The sequence below is a fragment of the Lutra lutra genome, chromosome 12 (genome assembly GCF_902655055.1).
Source record: "Lutra lutra chromosome 12, mLutLut1.2, whole genome shotgun sequence".
Taxonomy (NCBI): Eukaryota; Metazoa; Chordata; class Mammalia; order Carnivora; family Mustelidae; genus Lutra; species Lutra lutra.
The window spans coordinates 73,251,293-73,272,949 of NC_062289.1; the positions used below are offsets into that span (position 1 = coordinate 73,251,293).

At 51.0% G+C, this 21,657-nt stretch overlaps 1 protein-coding gene across 1 annotated transcript in view; it reads right to left on the reverse strand.

Moving 5' to 3' along the window:
* Window positions 1–21,657, reverse strand: part of EMID1 (EMI domain containing 1) — a 43,846-nt gene that overhangs the window by 14,318 nt on the left and 7,871 nt on the right. The window contains exons 4-11 of the mRNA XM_047696506.1: window positions 14,296–14,379; window positions 12,969–13,030; window positions 10,908–11,028; window positions 10,460–10,549; window positions 9,538–9,684; window positions 8,448–8,536; window positions 7,727–7,819; window positions 7,585–7,629 (exon numbers count right to left, since the gene is read on the reverse strand). Of these exons, the coding sequence (XP_047552462.1) occupies window positions 7,585–7,629; window positions 7,727–7,819; window positions 8,448–8,536; window positions 9,538–9,684; window positions 10,460–10,549; window positions 10,908–11,028; window positions 12,969–13,030; window positions 14,296–14,379 (731 nt within the window). The remainder of the gene's footprint in view (window positions 1–7,584; window positions 7,630–7,726; window positions 7,820–8,447; window positions 8,537–9,537; window positions 9,685–10,459; window positions 10,550–10,907; window positions 11,029–12,968; window positions 13,031–14,295; window positions 14,380–21,657) is intronic.

The following is a 21,657-nucleotide window of genomic DNA, read 5'->3' on the forward strand; positions in this document are numbered from 1 at the left end:
CTCTCTCTCTGCCTGCCTCTCCATCTACTTGTGATCTCTCTCTGTCAAATAAATAAATAAAATCCTTAAAAAAAAATACAACTATGATTAATATGCTAAAGGCTTTAATGGAAGAAATTGATAACATGCAAGGACAAATGGATAATCTGAGCAGAGAGATGGAAATTCTAAGAATCAAAAAGAAACTGCTAGATTTTTGTTGGAGGTGCTCTTCATAGAGTCCATTAGCTAAGGGTCATCCCATTCTTCCCAGGCTTCTGAAGAAACACTTCAGTTCTAGCAGAGGCCCTGCTTTCTAGTATCGGGAGCCACGGTCTAGAAATACAAATTCAACAGAATATCAGCCATTTATCTCCCAGACTGTCCCCTTCCTGACGTTCTACCTAGAGCAGGAAAAAATACTGAAAACGTTACCTGCAGTCACAAGTCCTTCAGTTTCCTGCCAAGATTTCATATTCCCTTAGAGATACCTTTCAAGGAGAAAGTGAGACAGGAGGGGCACATGGGGGACTTCAAAGTCACTGATAAGGTTGTATTTCTTAAGCTTGGTATTGGGCACATGAATATATGATTTGATATCATTTAGATTTTTCAGGTTAAAAATTCTTCGCGTGTATATTTGAAAAAAATGCTGGAGATCAAACATTCGAAACAGAAATGAGGAATGCCTTTGAAGGGCTCATTTGACTGGGTGTGGCAGAGGAAGGAATCTGTGAACTTGAGAATATGATAATTAGAAACTTTCAAAACTGGAAAGCAATGAGAAAAAAAGACTGAAAAAGCAGAACAGAATATCCAAAAATGATGGGACAAGTACAAAAAGTACAACACATGTAATGGGAAGACCAGAAGGAGAAGAAAAAGAAAGGACCAGAAGCAATATTCGAAGGAATAATGACAGGATTTTCCCAAATTGTCAGACACCAAGCCACAGACCCAGGAAGTTCAGAGAACGCCAAGCAGGATAAATGTCCCCCAAAATACTACACCCTGGGCAGATCATATTTAAACTTCAGAAAATCAGGGGTACCTGGGTGGCTCAGTGGGTTAAAGCCTCTGCCTTCGGCTCAGGTCATGATCCTAGGGTCCTGGGATCGAGCCCCTTATCGGACTCTCTGTTCAGCAGGGAGCCTGCTCCCCACCCCCATCTCTCTCTGCCTACCTCTCTGCCTACTTGTGATCTCTGTCTGTCAAATAAATAAATAAAATCTTAAAAAAAAATAAACTTCAGAAAATCAAAGATAAAAAAGCGTCTTGAAAGGGGCGCCTTGTTGGCTCGGTCAGTAGAGCATATGACTCTTGATCTCAGGGTTGTGAGTTTGAGCCCATGTTGGATGTAGAGATTACTTAAAAAAAAAAAAGTGTCTTGAAAGAAGCCAGATGAAAAGTCAACTTCTTTAGAAGAGCAAAGATAAGACTTCCATCCAACTTCTCCTCAGAAACCATTCCAACAAGAAGAGAGCAGAGTGAAATATTTAAAGTGTTGAGAGACTAAAACCATTGACCTAGAATTGTGTACCCTGTAAAATCATCCTTCAAAAGTGAAGGAGAAAGAAAGACTTACTCAGAAAAACAAAAACTGACAGAATTTGTTGCCAGTAGATCTGCCTTGCAAAGATGTTAAAAGGAATTCTTCAAAGAGAAGGAAGCCATAAGTCAGAACTCGGGATCTACATAATGAAAGGAAGAGCATCAGAGAAGTAATAAATGAAGGCAAAATGCAACATTTGTTTCTTGTATTCTTAACTGATCTGACAGAAAATGCTTTGCTCAAAATGATAATACCAACTATGTATTTAATTATGTATGCTTACGCATATGTGTGTATGTGTATATATAGATATACTTACATGTAACTATATATGAGTGAAATGAATGACAGCAATGATATAAGGAAAAGGAGGGAAACATGGAGAATATTTTATCATAAGGTATTTGCAAGTAGAGGTGGGTTAGTTGTAAATGTATATTGCAGACTTTGGGGAAACCACTACAAAAACTGAAAAAGGGAGATGCCTGGGTGGGTCAGTCGGTCAAGCGTCTGCCTTTGGCTCAGGTCATGATCCCAGAGTCCTGGGATCAAGTCCCATGTCGGGCTCCTTGCTCAGCCGGGAGCCTGCTTCTCCCTCTGCCCCTTCCCCTGCTCATGCTCTCTCTCTACTTTCTCTCTCAAATTAAAAAAAAAAAAATCTTAAAAAAAAAAAAAAAAAAAGTGAGGGCACCAGGGTGGCTCAGTTGGTTAAGCCACTCACTGCCTTTGGCTCAGGTCATGATCCCAGAGTCCCGGGATCAAGTCCTGCATTGGCCCCCCCAGCTCCACGGGGAGTCCGCTTCTCCCTCTGACATCCTCCCCTCTCATGCTCTCACTCTCTCTTTTTAATAAATAAATAAAATCTAAAAAAAAAAAAAAGTGAAAAAGGAAGTACAATTGATAATGCTAAGAAAGGAGAGAAAGTGGAATTATATCAAATGAATTAAAACTGCAAAAGGCTGAAAAACTGTAGAAGAAAAATAGGAACAAAGATTAAGGGCAACAAATAGAAGACAGTAAAAAGTAGGGTAAATATTAATTTAATAATCCCTTTAAATTTCAATAATTTCTTTATTTTTAAAAATTTTTTTTTAAAAAACTTATTTTTCAGTAGTCTCTACAGCCAACATGGGGCTCGAACTCACAACCCTGAGATCAAGAGTTGCACGCTCCACCGAATGAGCCAGCCAGGCGCCCCTAAATGTCAATGGCTTAAATACACCAATTAAAAGTCAAGGATTGTCAGAGTGGGTAAAAAAACCAAGACCCAACTGTATGTTGTCTAGAAGAAGCCCACTTTAAATATAAGGACACAGGGCACCTGGGTGGCTTTGGCTCAGGTCATGGTCTCAGGGTCCTGGGGTTGAGCCCCGCATTGGACTCCCTGCTCGGCGGGGAGCCTGCTTCCCCCTCTCTCTCTGCCTGCCTCTCTACCTGCTTGTGATCTCTCTTTCTCTCTCTGTGTCAAATAAATAAAATCTTAAAAAAAAAAAGACACATATAAAGCCAAGGGATGGAAAAAGATATACCATACTAGCACTACCAGAGCAGACAGAGCAGACTTCGGAGAAAGTAAAATTATCATGGATAAAGGGGGGGGCAATACAAAATGATGAAAGGATCAGTACTCCATGAAGGCACAACTATCCTTAATGTGTATATGCCTAACAACAGGGCCTCGAAATATACAAGCCCCAAACTGATAGAACTGCAAGGAGAAATACAGGAATCCGCTGTTACAGTTGGAAACTCTGACATCCTCTGCCAGAAATGGACACATACAGTTAGGCAGAAAATGAGAAAGAACATAGTTGAAATCAGCAACACCATCAATCAACTGGATACAATTGATGTCTATAGACCATTTCATCCAACAACAGATTACACATTCTTCTCAAGCTTACATGGAACATTCTGGGCCATAAAATATATCTCAATGAATTTCAAAGAACTAAAAATCATACCATGCATGTTCTTAGACCATAATGGAATTAAACTAGAAATTAATAACAGAAAGGTAACTGGAAACTCCCCCAAATACTTGGAAATTAAACAATAGACTTCTAAGTAACACATGGGTCAAATAAGAAGTCTCAGGAGACATTTTTAAATATTTTGAACGACATAAAAATAAAATGGCAACTTATCAAAATTTGTGGAAATTATCAAAAGCAATGAGTCGATGGAAATTTATTGCACTGAATGCATATGTTAGGAAAGAAGAAAGATCTAAAATCAATAATCTAAGTTTGACCTTAGAAAAGTAGAAAAAAAGGAGAGTAAATTAAATCCAAAGCAAGTAAAAGAAAAGAAATAATAGAAATTAGAGAAGTCAATGAAATTGAAAACAGGAAATCAATAAGGAAAACCAACAATACCAAAAGCTAGTTCTTTGAGAAAAAAATCAATAAAACTGACAATCTCCTAGCCAGGATAATTAAAAGAGAAAAAAGAGAAAAATAGATCAACAGAACAGAACAGAGAGACCAGAAATAGAAATCAAATTAAACTGATCTTTGATAAAGAAGCAAGATAATGCAATAAAGCAAAGATAATCTTTTTCACAAATAATGCTGGAACAACTGGACACTCACATGTAAAACAAAAAAATGAAGAAATTATACCAATTCTTTACAATTTCTTTCAGAGGATAGAAATGGGAGAACACACCCTAACTCATTCTATGAGGCTAGTGCTACCCTAATACCAAGACTAGACAAAAGTACAAGAAAGGAAAAGAGATATTGAAAGATCAATATCATCTCATAGATGCAAAATTCTTCAACAAAATTTAGCAAATGGAATCTAAGATGTATAAGAAGAATTATATACCATGACGAAGAGGGATTTATTACAGTATGTATGTATGTATATATATATGTGTGTGTGTGTATTTTAAATATTTTATTTATTTATTTGACAGACAGGGATCACAAGTAGGCAGAGAGGCAGGCAGAGAGAGAGGGGGAGGCAGGCTCCCCATTGGGCAGAGAGCCTGATGTAGGGCTCAATCCCAGGACCCTGGGATTATGACCTGAGCTGAAGGCAGAGGCTTTAACCCACTGAGCCACCCAGGCACCCCATATATGTGTGTATATATAATGGAACATTATATATCCTTTAAAAAAGAAGGAAATTTTCCCATTTGCAACAACATGGATGACCCTGGAGGGCATTATTCTAAGTGAAATAAACCAGACAGAGAAAGACAAATACTGTGTGGTATTACTTCTATGTGGAATCTTAAAAAAAAAAGAAGAAAGGAAGGAAGGAAGGAAGGAAGAAAGAAAGATTGAACAGATAGAAACAGAAACACAGTAGATTGCCAGGGCCTGGGGCAGGGGATGAGGAATGGGGAAAGGTTGATAAAGAAATACCAACTTTCAGTTATAACATGACGAAGTTCTGAAGATTTAAGATAGAGTATGGTGACTGTAGTTGATGATAGTGTATTGTGTAAATGAAATTTGCTAAGAGGGTAAATCTTAAGTGTTCTTACCACATATGAACACACACACACACACACACACACACAGTGTGTTTCTTACAGAAAAGATTCTTATGAAACTAAATATACTCTAAGATCCAGCAATTGCACACACTGGCATTTACCCAAATGAACTGAAAACATGTCCATACAAAAATCTGCACGTGGATGTTTCTTCAGAACTGCCCAAACTTGGAAGCAACCAAGGTGTCTTTGAGTAGGCGAATGGATAAATTGTGGGACATATGATGGAATATTATTTACAGCCAAAAAGAAATGAGTTATCGAACCATGAAAAGACACGGAAGAAACTTAAATGCATATTAGTGAGGGGAGAGGGATGATTGGGCGGAACACCAAGGATTTTTAGGTCTGCGGAACCACTCTGTATGACATGACAATGGTGAATACATTCATCTACCAATACCACAGAATGTTCAACACCAAGAGGGAACTGTTGTGTAAACTATGGACTTCGGGTGACAATGTGTCATTGTGGATTCAATTGTACCAAATGTGCCATTGTACGTGAGATGTTGATAGTGGGAGAGGCTGTGCGTATGTGAGGACAGGGAGGATACGCGAATCCTCTGTACTTTCTGCTCAATTTTTCTGTGAACCCCCCCAAAATGCTGTAGAGATAATTTTATCAATTAGATAAAAAAACAACCAACCAAAACAAAAATCTCAGCAACCTTGCTGATCTAGGAATCCTAGCAAACCCAAAGAAGGGTAAACACAAAATCATACCCAACTACATCATGATCAACCTGTTGAAAACCAAGAGTAAAGAGAAAATCTTAAAAGCCAAAGGAAAAAAGACGTAGTACGTACAGCAGAACAAGAACCACAGCCAATTTCTCATGAGAAGTTGTCATTTCCTACATCAGCCAGAAGACCATGGAACAATATCTTTAAAGTGCTAAAAGGGAGGAAAACTGCCAAACTCTCATTATATATTCAACTGAAATTATCTTTTTTTTTTAAGATTTTATTTATTTATTTGACAGACAGTGATCACAAGTAGGCACAGAGGCAGGCAGAGAGAGAGGAGGAGGCAGGCTCCCCGTTGAGCAGAGAGCCCGATGCAGGGCTTGATCCCAGGACCTTGGGATCACGACCTGAGCCAAAGGCAGAGGCTTTAACTCACTGAGCCACCCAGGAGCCTCAGAAGACAGTTTTAGACAAAAGTGGGAGGATTCGTTGCCAGTAGACCCATACAGGCAGAGCTAAAGGACGTTCTTTAGGCTGAAGACAAATGATACCAGATGGAATCTGGAGCTATAGGAAATCGTTAGAAATGATAACTGTATCAGTAGATATGAACGACTATTTTCCCAACTTCTTTCAAAGTCAATTGTTTAAAGCAGTAACAACAATGTATTGTGGGGATTATAACAAATGCAAAAGTGAAATGAATGACAGTGATAGAGCAAGGTGAGAAGGGGGCAAATTATACAGTTGAAACATTCCTATTTATACATGAAGTGGTATAATATTAATTCAAGCAAATTGTGATAAGTCAAGGATGCCTATCGTTATCCTTAGAGCAACTGTGAAAAAATAACACAAAGTCATAGAGATAAAATGGGGCTGTAGACAGTATTCAGTCTAAAAGAAGACAGGAAAAAGGGAAAAAAATTAAAAGATGGGGTCAAGAGAGGCCAAATCGCAAGATGGTGGGATGGTTGACTTAAATGGAACCGTATCAATAACTCTACATATCATTAAAGGTAAATGTACTCAACAGTCAAGACTGTTTAAAAAATAAGTCCCAAGTATATGCTGTTAACCAGAGATAGACTTTTTTTTTTTTTTTTTTTTTTTTTTAAAGATTTTATTTATTTATTTGACAGAGAGATCACAAGCAGGCAGAGAGGCAGGCAGAGAGAGAGGAGGAAGCAGGCTCCCTGCTGAGCAGAGAGCCCGATGCGGGGCTCGATCCCAGGACTCTGAGATCATGACCTGAGCCGAAGGCAGCGGCTTAACCCACTGAGCCACCCAGGCGCCCCCAGAGATAGACTTTGAATAGAAAGACAGGGTTGAAAGGAAAAGGACTGAAAAAGATATACCAATGCAAATGCTGAGTATAAGAAAGCTGGTATGTTTAATTTAGTATCAAAGCAGAATGCAGAGCAAGGAGTAATCACTAGAGAGAAAGATATTAATTTCATAAGATTGACATTAGAATCCTGAACATTATGCACCTAAAAACAAGCTCAAAACACCTAAGCAAAAACTGACCAAACTAAGGGAGAAATAGACAAATCTACATGCATAGTTGGAAAGACGGGAGTGAAAAGAGAGAAAAATAGAGGGTCAGAGAGACAGAGACAAGGAGGAAAGAGAGAGAAACAGTACAGAGACAAAGAGCCAAGTGAGGGAGAGGGATGTGACCTGATCCTAACAGGACCCAGAAGACAAGGGACAAGGAAAGAGAGAGATGCCCCATGTCCTGGACGGAGGGAGGGTTGGGAGCTCTGGTTGTGGCACGTGGAGCCAGAGCAGGGGTCTGGACCTGTGGGATCCTGGAGGGGGGTGCTGTAGGGTGGGCAACATCACTCACCCGCTGCCCCGTGGAGCCTTGGGGGCCAGGCTCCCCACGCAGTCCCCTGTGTGGGAGGGAGGAGAGGTATGAAGTCAGCTATTGGGGGGTATGACCCAGGACTTCCCAGAATCCTCCACCAGGGGGCTGCCTCAGTACTCACTCTCTCTCCCTTCTCTCCTGGGTGGCCGGAGATTCCTTTGGGTCCAATGGGGCCTGGGGGTCCTGAGCAATAAGACAGGGCCTCAGTCTTGTGCTGAGGCAGATGGGGTAGGCAGGGATTTGTAGGGGCAGAGGGGTAGAGGAGGGCGCCTCAGTTTGGCTTGGCATCTGGTTCTTTCCCACACTCCCAGGGCCTGGCACACAGCAGTGACTTTGTACAGCTCAGGTTCAGAATTATGGCCCGGAGTCAGAGAGTTTGTCCCTGACCTGGAAGTTGCCATGTGCTGGCAGCAGCCCTAGGTCAAGACCTCTATCTTTCTTGGGCCGCAAGTGTGGACAATGCTTGCTTCTCCTTATTGGACTGAATGAAAAGATTTATGGAAAGTAGTTTGCGTATTAAGTGCTCCATAAATGCTTGAATGAATGAATGATGGATGATGCCTGGATGGATGGACAGATACGTGGACTGATAAGCGGGTGTGTGGATGAATGGATGGAACAGATTTGGGAGCACCGAGATTTACCTCACCATGTGTCCAGACTCCCAGGGATGCCCATGGACCAGGAAGTCCAGGGACCTGGAATAAGACGGATGTCCTCAGGACCGAAACAGAGTACAATGCCAGGAGTCCACCATTCACTACCCTCCTGAGAGCCACAGCCTAAGGCCCCTCTGCCATTTCCCAGCCCCACCCTTTACCCTGGACCTGGACTCAACTTACCATGGGCCCTGGGGGGCCTGGGAGTCCAGATGGTCCCTGGGGCCAGTGGCTGCTAGTCTCAGTGAAGGTGTTGGACAGTAAGGGGTCCCCTGGAGGGGAGGGAAAGATGGTGAGTGAGCAGGCTGAGCTTCAGCATGACCGTCAGTCTGTACCTGCCCCCTCTGCCAAGCCGACTGTGACTGCCCTGTGGGATAGCCTGCCGTGTGGCTGGGGCTCCTGGACAGCTGCTCTAGGGATGGGGAGGGTGGAGAGTATTGGTCACACAGGGACCAGGAGGCAGGGAGACCTGGGTACTAACCCTACCACAGTCTAACTCGTGACATCTAGCAACAATCCAGCTTGCTGAGCCCGTACTGCACATGTCAGATGGGGACACTAATAAAAGCTACTGTTTACTGACAACCTACTTTGCGCTGGGCTTCTGTGTGTGGGGGTCATGGAGCTCTGGGAGAACTCTATAGTCGCTCTCTCCATTGTACAGATGAGGAAACTGAGGCTTGGGGAAGGAGAAGGAGTGGTGAGATGGAATGAATGGCTGGATGGAGGAATAAATGAATGGTGCCCAGCCATACATCAAAGAAAAGGCACAGGTAGGGGGTGAACGGGGCACTCCAAGGTCTGACCACTGGCAGCACGCATGGAGGTCAGGCTGGGGACGAGGCGAAGGATACACATCAGGGCCCTCCTGGGCGGAAGGGGCTCTGAGCACAGGACCAGGGAGCGCAGAGCTCATTTCCTGCTGCCAGGCCTGGAGCTTTCGGTACTCTGAGGACTGGACCCTGGCCAGCTCCAAGGCTTGGCAGGAGGGCCTGATGCCGGCGGTTTCCAAGCACAGGCTCTAGAGGATGCCTGGGTTGAGCTGGCCCCCCTCCCCCATGTCCTGGCTATGTGATCACCCCTCCCTTGCCCTCAGTTTTCCTCATCTGAGAACAGAGCAGGACAATGGCATCTGTCAGAAGACTAGGTAACACGTAGCTGACCAAAGGCAAGCCTGGTAAACAGAAGGTAGATAGCAGTGGTATTGGGGTAATGGTTATGCCGGCCTTGTCCCCACCCCCACCATTATCTGACGTGACCCCAGAGGACTTACCATACTGGGGGTTCCAGGTGTGGGGTGGTCCGACAGGGGCTGGGGGCCCAGGGGGCCCAGGAGGCCCTGGTGGGCCTGGAGGTCCCCTCTCTCCAGGAGTGCCCATAGCTCCGGCCTGGCCAGGGCTTCCTGGGGGGCCCTGAGGACCTACAATGGAACCAGGGAGTTGGTGGGTATCTAGGAGGCAGGGAAGCCCAAGGGTGGTTGCAAGGAGGCAGGAGAAGGCAGCCTGGGGGAGCAGAGTATAAGGGGGCTCCAGAGGCCACAGGCCCAGGACTGTCCTGGCTCTGACCTCCTTGGCCATCTATCAGAGGGATGGACAGCCCTCTTCAGGGGCTTTAGGACAATGGACACTTGGTACTTAGTAGATTCTTAGGAAATGTTGATTTCCAGGATGTTCTCTCCTTTCCCTTCCAGGCTTTTGAATGAGTTGTTCGCTCTACCAGTCTTTGCTCTGCCTGGTGTTCCCTTCAAGTCATCCTTTAGGCTTCAGCTAAGATGTCAATCCTACCAGGAAGCCCTTCCCACCCCTACCCCATCCAGGCTGGGTCTCCGCTTACTTCCTTGGGCCTTCCGTACCTGCAACGTCCCCCAGAAGAACACTGGTCCCATGGCGGGGGGCATTGCTGTTCCTCCTCTGCCTAGGTGCCCCCCTCCCCCTGGTCTGGGAGCTCCGGGAGGCATGAACTGGTCTGAGCCCACCCCAGTGCCCAGCTCAGAGCCTGCTAGGGTAGGTGCCTAGGAAGCATGGGTCCAGTGAAGGCAAGAGAGGGCTTCAGGGAGCCATGGCGCAAGTGGAGGTGAGTGAGTTGAGACACAAGTGGATAGAAGGGGCCCAGGCTACCTTTGGCCAACAAAGGGTTCACTGACAGGGCTAAGCTGGGTAGCTGAGGGGGGGGGGGTCAGTGCTGTGGGCACTCACCTGGCGGGCCTCTCATCCCCATTGGGCCTCGGCTGCCAGTGTCTCCCTTGGGACCGGTGGGCCCAGGAAGTCCCTGGGCGCCAACTCGATCTGGGGGAGAAAGTTCATCAGCTTGGCAGCTCTGGCTTTCCTCTTGCCCTGACCCTGGCCCCAGCACCCTAGCCAGCACCTACCATCTTGAGGGAGCAGTGGGGCCCTCATGTTCTCTCTGGCTCCGGGTAGCCCTGGGGCAAGGAGGTAGGCAGGGGTCAGTGTCATCCAGGGTCCCTGCCCCCAGCTCCACCGTGTGGGGAAGGGGCGGTGGGGCGGCCAGGCCCATCCCCTCCGGCCCACTGGAGAACTGAGAAGACCAAGGCCCAGAAGAGGGTCAAGCTGGGGTGGGGACTGGAATCACTCCCTTGATTCATTCCCATGTGGGAGCACCCCTCCCCCACCATGACACACTCACCTCGGAGGCCTCCATCCCCAGGGCTGCCCTGGGCTGCTGGGGAACCCCAGAGTGGGACGAGGTCCCCAGGAGCAACTGGGGTTGGGAGCACTGCCCGCTCAGTGACAGTGAGCACGGCCACCTGTGGAGGAAGAGGAAGACAGGGTAGGTCCAGGGTCTCAAGAGGGACAGGCTAGCTGAGGGGGCCCCCGGCTTGGTCACAGGAGGCCTGCGCAGCCAGCAGAACCCAGGTTGGATTGGAGACCCAGGGCCCAGAAGTGACTGTCATTTTCAAACTGCACAATTCATCCTTAGGAAAGCCATTACACACTGTTTCCACCACCCCAGGGGAGTTCTGGGTCGCTGTGTGTTTGCTGGGTCGTGAAGTTTTTCCTCTGCTGACCTGCATCGATAATTTGAAACTTCTCTTGGTCTCTTAAAGCACCACAAGCTTGAAGGATTTTTACGAAATTTGGAAGGAAGTTTGGGAGGGTAGGAAATGAACTAAAGGCCGCGGGGTGTATACAAAACCACTCTGGGACCCAGTGTGGGGGAGCCTCTGAAAGGTCAGGGGTGCCTCCTGAGCCACTGACCGAGGATTAAAAAGGGGCCAGAGGGGGCACCCAGGTGGTTCAGTCAGTTACACGTCTGATTCTTGATTTCAGTGCAGGTGGTGATCTCAGGGTTGTGAGATCGAGCCCCACTTTGGGCTCTGCACTCAGCCCAGAGTCTGGTTGGGATTCTCTCTCCTTCCCCTCTGCCCCTCCTCCCGCTCACGTGCACACAGACACACACACACACACATACACACTCTCTCTCTCAAAAATAAATAAATAAAACCTTTAAAAAGGGGGGACAGAATGCCCATTGACCAGGGGTGGGGGTCCAGAGAAAAGTTGAAACTCTTGGGCAGACCCAAAATGGAGAACCACGCCCCAGATCTGAGACTGAGCCCCTCATACTGGCCTCTCCCAGGAGGAAGTCCGGGAGCAGTGTGGGCTTCCCAGAGCTCCCCAACTTCATAGCGAGGGTTCTGGCACACATCGGGGGCATCCTTTCATGGGACAAAATGGAGATGTTGTGAATGGCTGGTTTTCTGCAGAGCCACGCATGCTAACTCCGCAACCATCCCTTCAGCCGTCTGGATTTCAAATTTCTCTATCCATTATTAACGTTTTGGTAAACATCTTCACATCGACTCTCCTTAAGATAAATTCCCAGAGTGACAGAAGAAAGGATACGCGGACAAAGTATGTACGTCTCTGCGTGTGCTTAGAAAAATCTGGAAGAGAAGATGCTTAAATGTTGACCATCGCTCTCTCTGGGGGTACAAGTGACTGTTGCAGATGATTTCCTGGTAGGTTTTTTATCATTCTGAGTTTTTCATGTTTCTAAATTTAGAATGTCTTACTTTTTTTTTTTTTTTAAAGATTTATTTATTTTAGAGAGAGCACGCGTGCGCAGGAGGCAGGGGAGGGGCAGAGGGAGAGAGAGAATCTCAAGCAGAGTCCCTATGGGGTGCGGAGACCAACTCACAACCCATCTCACAACCCTCAGATCGTGACCTGAGCCGAAATGAAGAGTCGGCCGCTGACCGCGCTGAGCCACCGAGATGCCCCTGGAATGTCTTACTTTTTAATTGCTAAAACCCTTTTATCTTGAAATCATTTGAGATGCTCAACAGACGTTTTGCTTCAGAAACTGGGAAGATAGTGTTTTATGGTGGTGTGGGTGTGGGGGGGTAAAAGGCAAAGGTGACAGGGCAAGGAGGGGACGTAGCCACGGGCTCTGGGCAATGTGTACAATTCTCTGTCTGCATTGGGGATGGGGGAGCACAGGGGACCTTCGTGGGGGAAGGAGCCGGCCAGGCATATGACTCTGAGCAGGCTTCCTGGGGACGGGCACGTAAGGGAGGCCAGCTGGTTTCCAGAGGGTGGCGGGCGCCTGCTGGGAAGGCCACCTGCTCCAGGGTGTTGAAGCTCAGCTCAGAGCTGCCCTGTGGGAATGATGAGCTGATGGGGCATGGGGGGTGGGTGGGGACGAGGTTGGGGGGGCCCAGGGGAGGGGCAGCTGCTCACGCACCTTGGCCTCCAGCGCCTTCAGCCGCTCGGTCAGCTCTGACACTTTGCTGCAGTTGAGGCAACCTGCAGGGAGGGACGAGGCTGGGCCAGGTGTCCCAGGTTCCCCGTAGCACACCTTAGCCCCCAGGGGGACGCAGAATAGAGGCAAGGGGACAGACTCCTAATGACCCCAACCCATGTGCAGTGCAGGGAAGGAGCTACAACCTGGTCAGGGTGGGGCAATGCCCCTGAGGGTTTTCCTCCGGCTCCAGAGCCCCTAGAGCAGAACCAGAGACCCACGTCCTGCAGCCTCAGCTTCCAAGATGCCTCCTTCCCTGGAAGCCAGGACAGAAATCCTGCTGCTTCCCCCTGGGTGGGGCTGGCCTGGGGCTTGCTGGCTTTGGGGACCGATACATCACAGCCTGGATGGTGCTGGCCTCAGGGGCGCTACCCCTCTGATCCTCCCTCCACAACCTCTGGCCAGGTCCTCCGGTCTCCCCAGCAATACCCCTAAGTGATCCGTAGCCTTTCCGGCCCATTATGCAACCTCCCAGCGGCTGCATACAGAGACTAGTGTTTACAGGCTCGTCTCTCCAAGATCCTGGGTGTTGGGACAAGTGTTACCCCAGTTCACATCTGAGGAAACTGAGCTCAGAGCAAGGATAGGGGAGTCCCTAATGAGCACAAAATCTGGGGTCAAGTCCCAGCTCTGCCTCTTCCTGGCTGTGGGGTCCTGGGCAGAGCATGTCTCCTCTCTGACCCTCGGCTTCCTCCTCTTTAACATGGGGACAATGATGCCTTCCTGGGGCTGGAAGATTTAAAGGAGCTGACAATGGAAAGCACCTGGCACAGTGCCTCACTCATTGCAGACGCTTATTAGAAAGGCATCATTTTGGGGCGCCTGGGTGGCTCAGTGGGTTAAGCCGCTGCCTTCGGCTCAGGCCATGATCCCAGGTCCTGGGTTCGAGCCCCACATCGGGCTTTCTGTTCAGCGGGGAGCCTGCTTCCTCCTCTCTCTCTGCCTGCCTCTCTGCCTACTTGTGATTTCTCTCTGTCAAATAAATAAATAAAATCTTAAAAAAAAAAAAAAAAAAAAGAAAAGCATCATTCAATAAAAAGCAGAAGCGGGGGGCTTGGGCTCTGTCTGCCAGAGTCCGGGGGTCATGGGTCTTGGGGTACTGGGCCCAGGTCAGACTCCCTCTAGAGCCCTGGGGTGGACAGGGGTGGGCACTCCCCCCAACCCTCCACTGCTAGACCCAGCCGATCTTAGGACCATCACCACATTGCCTGGGCCCCCACCAGGCCTCCCTTAAGCCAGAGGGACCCTAAGCAGCTGCCCTGGCACCTACCTGAGAAGGCTGTGGGCCGAAGCGCCATCCGTCGCATGGTGTTGCCCGACCACCTGGGCTCCACGAAGCCAGAGGAGCCTGCAACTAAGGGACAACGGGGGTGAGGGACCCGTCGCCCTGCACCGTCCTTGTTTCGGACCCCACCCTGCCCGCCTGCTGCTGTTGCCCCAGCGGGGATCCCTACTTCCCCTAGTGCAGAGGGAGACAGAGGCCCAGAGAAGTGGGACAGTTTCCCGGGATCACACAGCGTGAGCTGGGCTGAACTGGAACAAGACAGCCAACCTGATGGTGTTGGGGAGAGGGGCTCACAATGGGTGGGGGTGACAGTGAGGCACTCCCACTTTCCTCCCCCGCCCCCAACCCCGGCTGCCTGGGTTAAGAGCTTAGAGCTAACAGGTGCAAGGTCAAGTCTCAGCCCTGCTACTCTCTGCCTTTAAGACTTGTTATCTTTGGACCCACCTATTTCCCAACCATAAAATGGGGTCCTCAGGTCACTACATCTCCCAGGCTGCTGGGAGGCCCGAGGAAGGCGATGTGTGCCAAGAGGCCCACTGGGCACACGCAGGGCCTGGCACACAGTGGGCAGCAGGGACAACGCCATCCACCCTCTCCTTGCCCCAAATGGTAAAAAGTCACAGAAGTGGATCCAGCCCTGGTTTAAATGAAAACCAGAGGGGAGGCTGGCTGCCTGGGAGGGCAAGGGGGGCTGTGTTCCAGGAGCCCACCCCTGCCACCACCCCTATGGAGAGCCAGCTGCCCTGGCCTGCCTGGCTTCGGGGGCCTGGTTTTCTCCACAGCCAGAGGGATGGGCTGGCCAAGCCAGAGGCGGGGGGCACAGCTGGAGGGGCTCTGGAACCAGCAGTAGCAACAGCCCCCCCCCGCCCCCTAGGCCTGCCTTTTAAGGCCACAAAGTGCCGTCTGTCCAGGGGTGGGGAGGTGGAGAGAAGACCCAAATAAGGCACAGGCCTGGCGGCTTAGAGCCAGGCTGTGGGTTAGTGCAGGGAGTGAGGCGCCGGGAACTCAAACCAGACGGGTGCCTCTGGCTAGCCCTCAGTAGGGAGGCTGCCAGACCCCGCTGCACTACAGGGCCTTCGTTCAGACTGGGCCTGCATCCCCAGCATGCCCTCCCTAGGGACCTGTGACTTGCCCCAGTGCAGGGAGTGACTCTCCCCCAGGACAGAGGAAGAGGTGTGTTGGCACCCCAAGACTGGGTTAGGGACTGGGGACAGGTGAGGGGGGCGGAATGCCACTGTGAGCCATGGCCAGTGCTAAGTGCTGTATCTATCCCAGCCCAACCCTAGAGTAGGTAATAACAGCTGACACTTAACAGTTAGCACTTAACCCCGGGCCTGGCACATTCTAGTAAACACGTCCATGTCTTAACTCATTATTCTCCCCCAATCCTCCAAATGGGTGCTAGTACCATCTCCACTTTACAGATGGGGAAACTGAGGCACAGAGCTCCTCTGTCCCCTGGGCTCAGACAAATGGATGAGTGAATGGGAATCTCTCTCCTGGGAGAAAGCAAGAAAGCTGGAGCCTGGACTTGAACCCCGGCTGGACTAACTCCAGGGCCTGAGCTCCTTTCCCTGGGCCAGCTGGCTCCTGGAGTCAGCAGGCCGCACCAAGGCAGGGAGGCCTGGCACCGGCAGGAATGCAGGCTCCAGAGGGGAATGGGCTCCCTGAGCCCTCCTCACCCTCTTTGCTCCCAGGTGAAGATGTAAAAGGCCATTTTAGTTCCTTTTGCAAGACGCCTGCCAAAGGAAGCTGCTGTCTCTCCAAGCCCATGGAAGTTTGGGCTTTTTCTGGGATGAAACTGGGCAGACCATCTGCCCAGCCCGCCCTCCCCGCTACCCTGCTATTGTTCCCCTGTTTCTCCATGGCATTTCTCCAACGCGTCCTGTAACTATGTCAGTTCCTGAGTCCGCCGCCCATCATGCGCCCCCCTCCCCTGCCAGAACATGAGCCCCACCAGGCGGGGGGGGCCCTGTGCAAGGCCTGGAAAAGTGCCCGGTGCATAGTAGGACCTCAGAGGCCTCAGTAAACCTTCTGTTCATGAAGGCATGACTCGCCGGCTGAAAAACGAATGCAAAACAAAATAAAAAGCAAAATACTGTGGACGGCAGACACCACGCTCTTAAAAATGAGCATAAATCTTCTAACACCACACGAGGGGTTTCCCTGAGTCATTAATTTGTGCACTTGTGGTTGGAAATTCTTTTTCATCCAGTTTGCTTTCAGGCATTTCTCTGGGGAGCCCGGAGGAGACTAGAAAAACCAATGAAATACAGTTTGACCATCACATAGATGTAACTGGCTAAAAGTCAAGGGCAAGTTAAAATTTTAAAAGGAAGGAAGGAAAGAGAAAAGGAAGGAAGAAAGGCTAAAAAAATAACAAAACTGTCCAAAAAAATATCACAGAATATGTTGGTTTTGGTTTCAGGGTTCACAAAAACGATCCCCCAAACTCCTCCAAATTCTGATAAATGGACAGAACTACTTTAAGGGAAAACCAGGTTGTTAAATGGCCCTTGAGCACAGCAAATCCCAGTAGGGAAAAGGCTGAGGGTTGGCGAGAGGTCTCCTGTTACCCAAAAATATCACATACTTCCCATTGGTGTTGGGCTAGGGCCCTTAAAGCAGACCCCAGTGGGCTAAAAGCTCCCCTCACCCCAGCCTGGTGGTCTGTCCTAAAGGGCTGCCCCTCAGCCCTATAGTCACCCTCTCAGGGGCTCCAGGTTGTGTCTAGGATCACAAACTCCAGCTCCATTCTAGAAGCCTGACTGTGAGCTACTTCCCACCACCAGGGAGGTCTCTATCAGTATTGTGTGTGTGTGCACGCACACACACACACACACACACACACACACACACTGCTTCCCTACCCCCTTCCCTGAAGCAGTCAATCCTATGTCACCTCCCCCAGGAAGTCTTCCCCCAGGAAGCTTCCCAAAGCTTCCCCTTGAAGCTCTCATCGCTCCATCACTCCGTCTTGATCTGCACAAGGGTGGCATCAGGGATAGTTTTGAGCCCTCTGCCCCCACAAGCAGCTCCCCTTCCCTCTGCCCACGACCAGGGTTAAGCTAAGAAGCCCTTTCTCATTGGGTCCTCATGAGAACATGAGGCCCTGAGTGGAGAGGCTGCCTGTCTGCACAGTGAGGTGGGGCTGTGGGGATTCAAACCCATGCTAAGCTGAGAATGCAGATTTGAGAAGTTGAAGAGTGTCCCTGGGCAGCATCTCTGACTTTTTCTCTCAGGGCAGGGGCTGGGAGAGGTCCTACCTCATTCAAAAGCCACCCACGGGTCTGCTGGGTCCAGTGACCACAGCCACAGGGAGGCTGCCTCCCCAGCCCCAGGCCAGGTGTCTTCCTGGGAATTTACTTTGCAAATATAAATATTTGCTGCTGTTGGCCTGAACCAAGGCTGGGGTTGGGATGGAGGGGCCGGGAGCTCCGAGTACCCTCCAACGGTCTCTGGGAAGCCTCAGTCTGTCTCTGGCCTGGCCCTCTCTTCAGTGAAAATGAGGTTCCCATTAGCAGATTAGGTGCTGGAGAGACAAGAGCAGTGCAGCAGGATGGGGGACATCGTAGCCAGGTGGTGGCTCCAAGGAGGTCACAGGCAAAGGGGACAGCTGCTACCTGGGCTGTAGGGTGGGAGAGAGGGCCAGTGTGGGCAGGGGCTGAGATGGAGGGAGGGCAGGGCTGAAGCACATCACTGGCGCGCCCAGGAGGACGGAAAGGGTAGCACCAGCTGGGGGTGGAGGATGGGCTGGCAGGGAGTCAGGAATGGGGGCCGCCAGGTCTTCCAGATGTGAATGGAGCAGAGGGGTGGCAGACATGGGCAGGTTCATGCAGCACTGAGCCCCCGGGATCCCGAATCCTCAGAGTGAAGCATAAACCTGACCTTGTAACCAGCATCTTGTTAGGGTTGGAGATGCGGACAGGCCCGGGACCCAGGAAAGGGATGGGCCACAACCTCCCATCTATTCTTAAGGTTTTGTGCTGTGTGACCTCAGGCAAACTTCTTCCTTCTCTGGTTCCCCACCACAGACGACAAGAGTTGCGGGGGTCCCTGGATGGGGAAGGGACATGTGTGCTAAGGACAGTGGGACATTGAGGAGCCGAGAGAGGGTTGTCTAACTCCAAGGGATCCCATGGGAGAGGAGGGGGAGGGAGCTCCTCTATCTTTCTGTCTGGGTGGGCTTCCGCCAGTCTCAGGGTTGCGCCAACAGCCTGAGTGCCCTGCCCTGGGAGTCCCTGGCTGGGGCTGCTGCACAGGAAAACTCCTGGCTCCGGTCGTACGGATGGACTTTGAATCTGGATGTGACCCTGAGCACAGCGTTTCCGTGTCCCAGCCTCAATTTCTACATTTGGACCTTCTGCACCGAGACACGATAGCATGACGCCGGTGAGTATGAGTCACGGTGCTGGGCATGGCAGACAGGGAACGCTTTCCTTCCCCTCGTCAATTTGATAGTGGGAGGGTCAGGTAGGGGGTTGGTATACTGCAGACCTCAAGTCAGAGCCCTGGCTCTGCTCTGAGAATCCCAGCTACGGAGCTTACTAGCAAGTGTGACCTTGGCTGAGACCTATGCCCTCTCTGAGCCTCACTTTCATCATCTGGACATTGGGGCTGATCTGTTTGCTGGGACTCGTCCCAGAGGCAGGATCACAGGGAGGCCACAGCAGCCCTGTCCTCAGCAGAGCCCACCAGGGGGTCAGGACCAGCAGATTTAATACATCCTGGCCTTGGCCCTTCCTCAACTGTGCTCTAGTGGGAGCGGGCAGCTAGGTGAGACCTCAGCCTGGCTCCCTCCCCGCCATCTAGTCCCCACTTCCCAAGGCCTGGAGACACTAATAGAGGCTTGGCTAGGCAGGTCCTGATCCTGGCTCTTCCCGTGCTGAGTGACTGCAGGTCAGTCCCTTCACCTTTCTGAGCCTTGGTTTCCCCATCTGCAAAATGGGGCCCATTCCAGTCTTTTCCTCCCAGGTTGTCATGAACATCAGAGAACATCCCTGCTCATCATCAGAGTGAACATTCCCATTCCGCAGATGGGAAAGCCAGGGCTAAGAGCTGTGAAGGAACAAAGATTCTGGAGACTAAGGCCCTGGGAATGGGGGTGGGGAAGCACGCAGAGGCCTGCCCACTGAGCAGCTGACGAGAAGCATGGTCTCAGAGGTCGGAAGCAGGACAGTCCCAGAGAGCCATCACAGAATCCCCAGCACAGGTGCCAAAGGTTCAAGGCCTGAGTCTCTGGTGCGTGTATTAAACGTGGGCATTTTTCAATACCAGGTGACTTCCAGATAGAGACAAGATTCAGAGAGGTGGAGTGACTTGCCCCAGGTCACACAGCAAAGCACAGCTGATCTAGGTCTGGATTCTGGAATGAGGGGTCCTCTCTCTCCTTCTTCAGGCCACCCAGGCTGCTCTGGTGACACAGCTCTGTGGCCCCAGGTCCATGTCCCAGTGCTGGGCAGACTACAAGGTCAGTCACCAGCAGAGGAAACAGGTGGGGAGCTCAGCCCAGCTGTCAGAGGAAGGGCAGGGCCTGGGATGGGCCTGCAATGTCCCCACACTTCCCCACCCCCATTCCCAGGGCTGCTAGCAGAGCAGTTTTCCAGAATATCCAGGCCCGAGCATCCCTTTACTCAGCTCTCACTGTATGGGTTTGGGAGAGGCCCCTCCTGTCCCATCCATCATCACATTATGCCTACCCCCGGCAGTCAGGCCACCAGCAAGATCTTTACTGTTGTATTTCATCCTCAAGACATCCCTGGGAGGCAGACTCTAGTATCATGCCCATTCCACAGGTGAGAACACTGAGGCTTATTGTGCGGGAGTCCTAGGCTCTGCAAGAGCGCACGGCCGCGTGGTGCTCTTTAGAGAGGGTGCCCCTCCCTCTGAGTGGGCATGACACCAGGGCCACTGGCTCTGCAGCCTCCCCATTCCCCAGCCCTTGCACAATGACTTGCACAATGCATGGGGAGTCCCCGGCCCAAGGCCACACAGCTGGGGTGTAGCAGATCTGGCCTGGCCCATGAAGCCCTGGATACTCCCAGCCCCAGGCTGGGACCTGGAGACACTGTGAGGGAGATGGTAGATGTCAGGGGTGGCCCAGCCCTGCCTGTCTTGCACACCCACCATGCCATTATCAGAGCCTTCAGCCCTGATCGTGGCTTCTGGACGAACCGCCTCCAACTGTAGGAGTAAAGGGCGCGGGCTCTGCCCCCACCTGTCCCCCACCCTCACCAGCTCCACAATGGCCCCGCGGACCTGTGAAGGTCTGCCCTTGAGAGGGAAGCCAGGGACAGAGCGGCCTTTGTCTGGGCAGGCCTGCTAGGCCCAGGTGGCCCCCACACTCTGGGGATTCACCCCCCCCTGCCCCCCCCGCCAAGCTCCTCTGTAGCCTCTTTGGCAGCAGGCCCTCCTGGCTGGCTCTCCTCCTGCCCCCCTGGGCCCTTCCGCCTTGCTTTCTCGAAGCATGGAGGGGAGGGTCCCGTACCTGGTTCCCCATCATGTCTGCCCTCCCACACAGGCCTGGTGGTCTCCTCTCAGTCCAGGACTCCTACTGGCCATCGGGCAGCTCCCCTGCTCCTCTAGCCACCCCACCAGAACTGGGGACCCCCCAGCCCCACAAGGAAACCTGCCAGGCCCCCTCCCCACCCCACTTTGTGGTGAGCTCTGCCCCACACCCTGGGGGACTCTGGGTATGGGAGTCCACCTCTCTGGGCCTCTGGTCTGTGAGCCAGGACTCAGCCAGGGCTCTCATAGGGTCCCGGGGAGGTGGAGCTTGTATATCTTTCAAGATTGGTGATTTCTGTTAGCATCACGTTCTCCTGAGCCAGAGGCCATGTCTCACGCGTTCATGGAATCAGAATAGGTCTTGTGACTGAGGCTGCTTTGGGGGCCCCAAATGGCCCCTTTTCACTGAGGTACCTACGGGACTGCTTCTTGGGCTGGTTCCAGGCTGGTCTGTCCTCTGGAGGGCCATTGTGGGAACACAGCCCTTGGTGACCAAAGTCTTCCTCTGAGTTCAGGTAGGCATTGAGGGCAGGAGCCACCTGGTCTGCTTAGCAGAGAGGCAGGTGGCCTGGAGAGGGCTCTCCAGGTAAGCATGTGGCCAGAGCATGGGGAGGCCTGGGCCGTGTCCTCTGGGTGTACTGGGGTGCTGGGCGCTTAGCCCTGAGCGACACGTATGGCCTGCAGAGGAGGGCCCCGGGGTAAAAGAGCCCCCCTCCTGTGCCTGGGACATGCACTGTGCGTGGTATGCCCATCTCTCGGACCCTGACGGCCACTTAACAAATGTACACCCACCACTTCCCGGAGCTCGGGTTTCTTCGCCTGTAGGACGGATACAAGCAT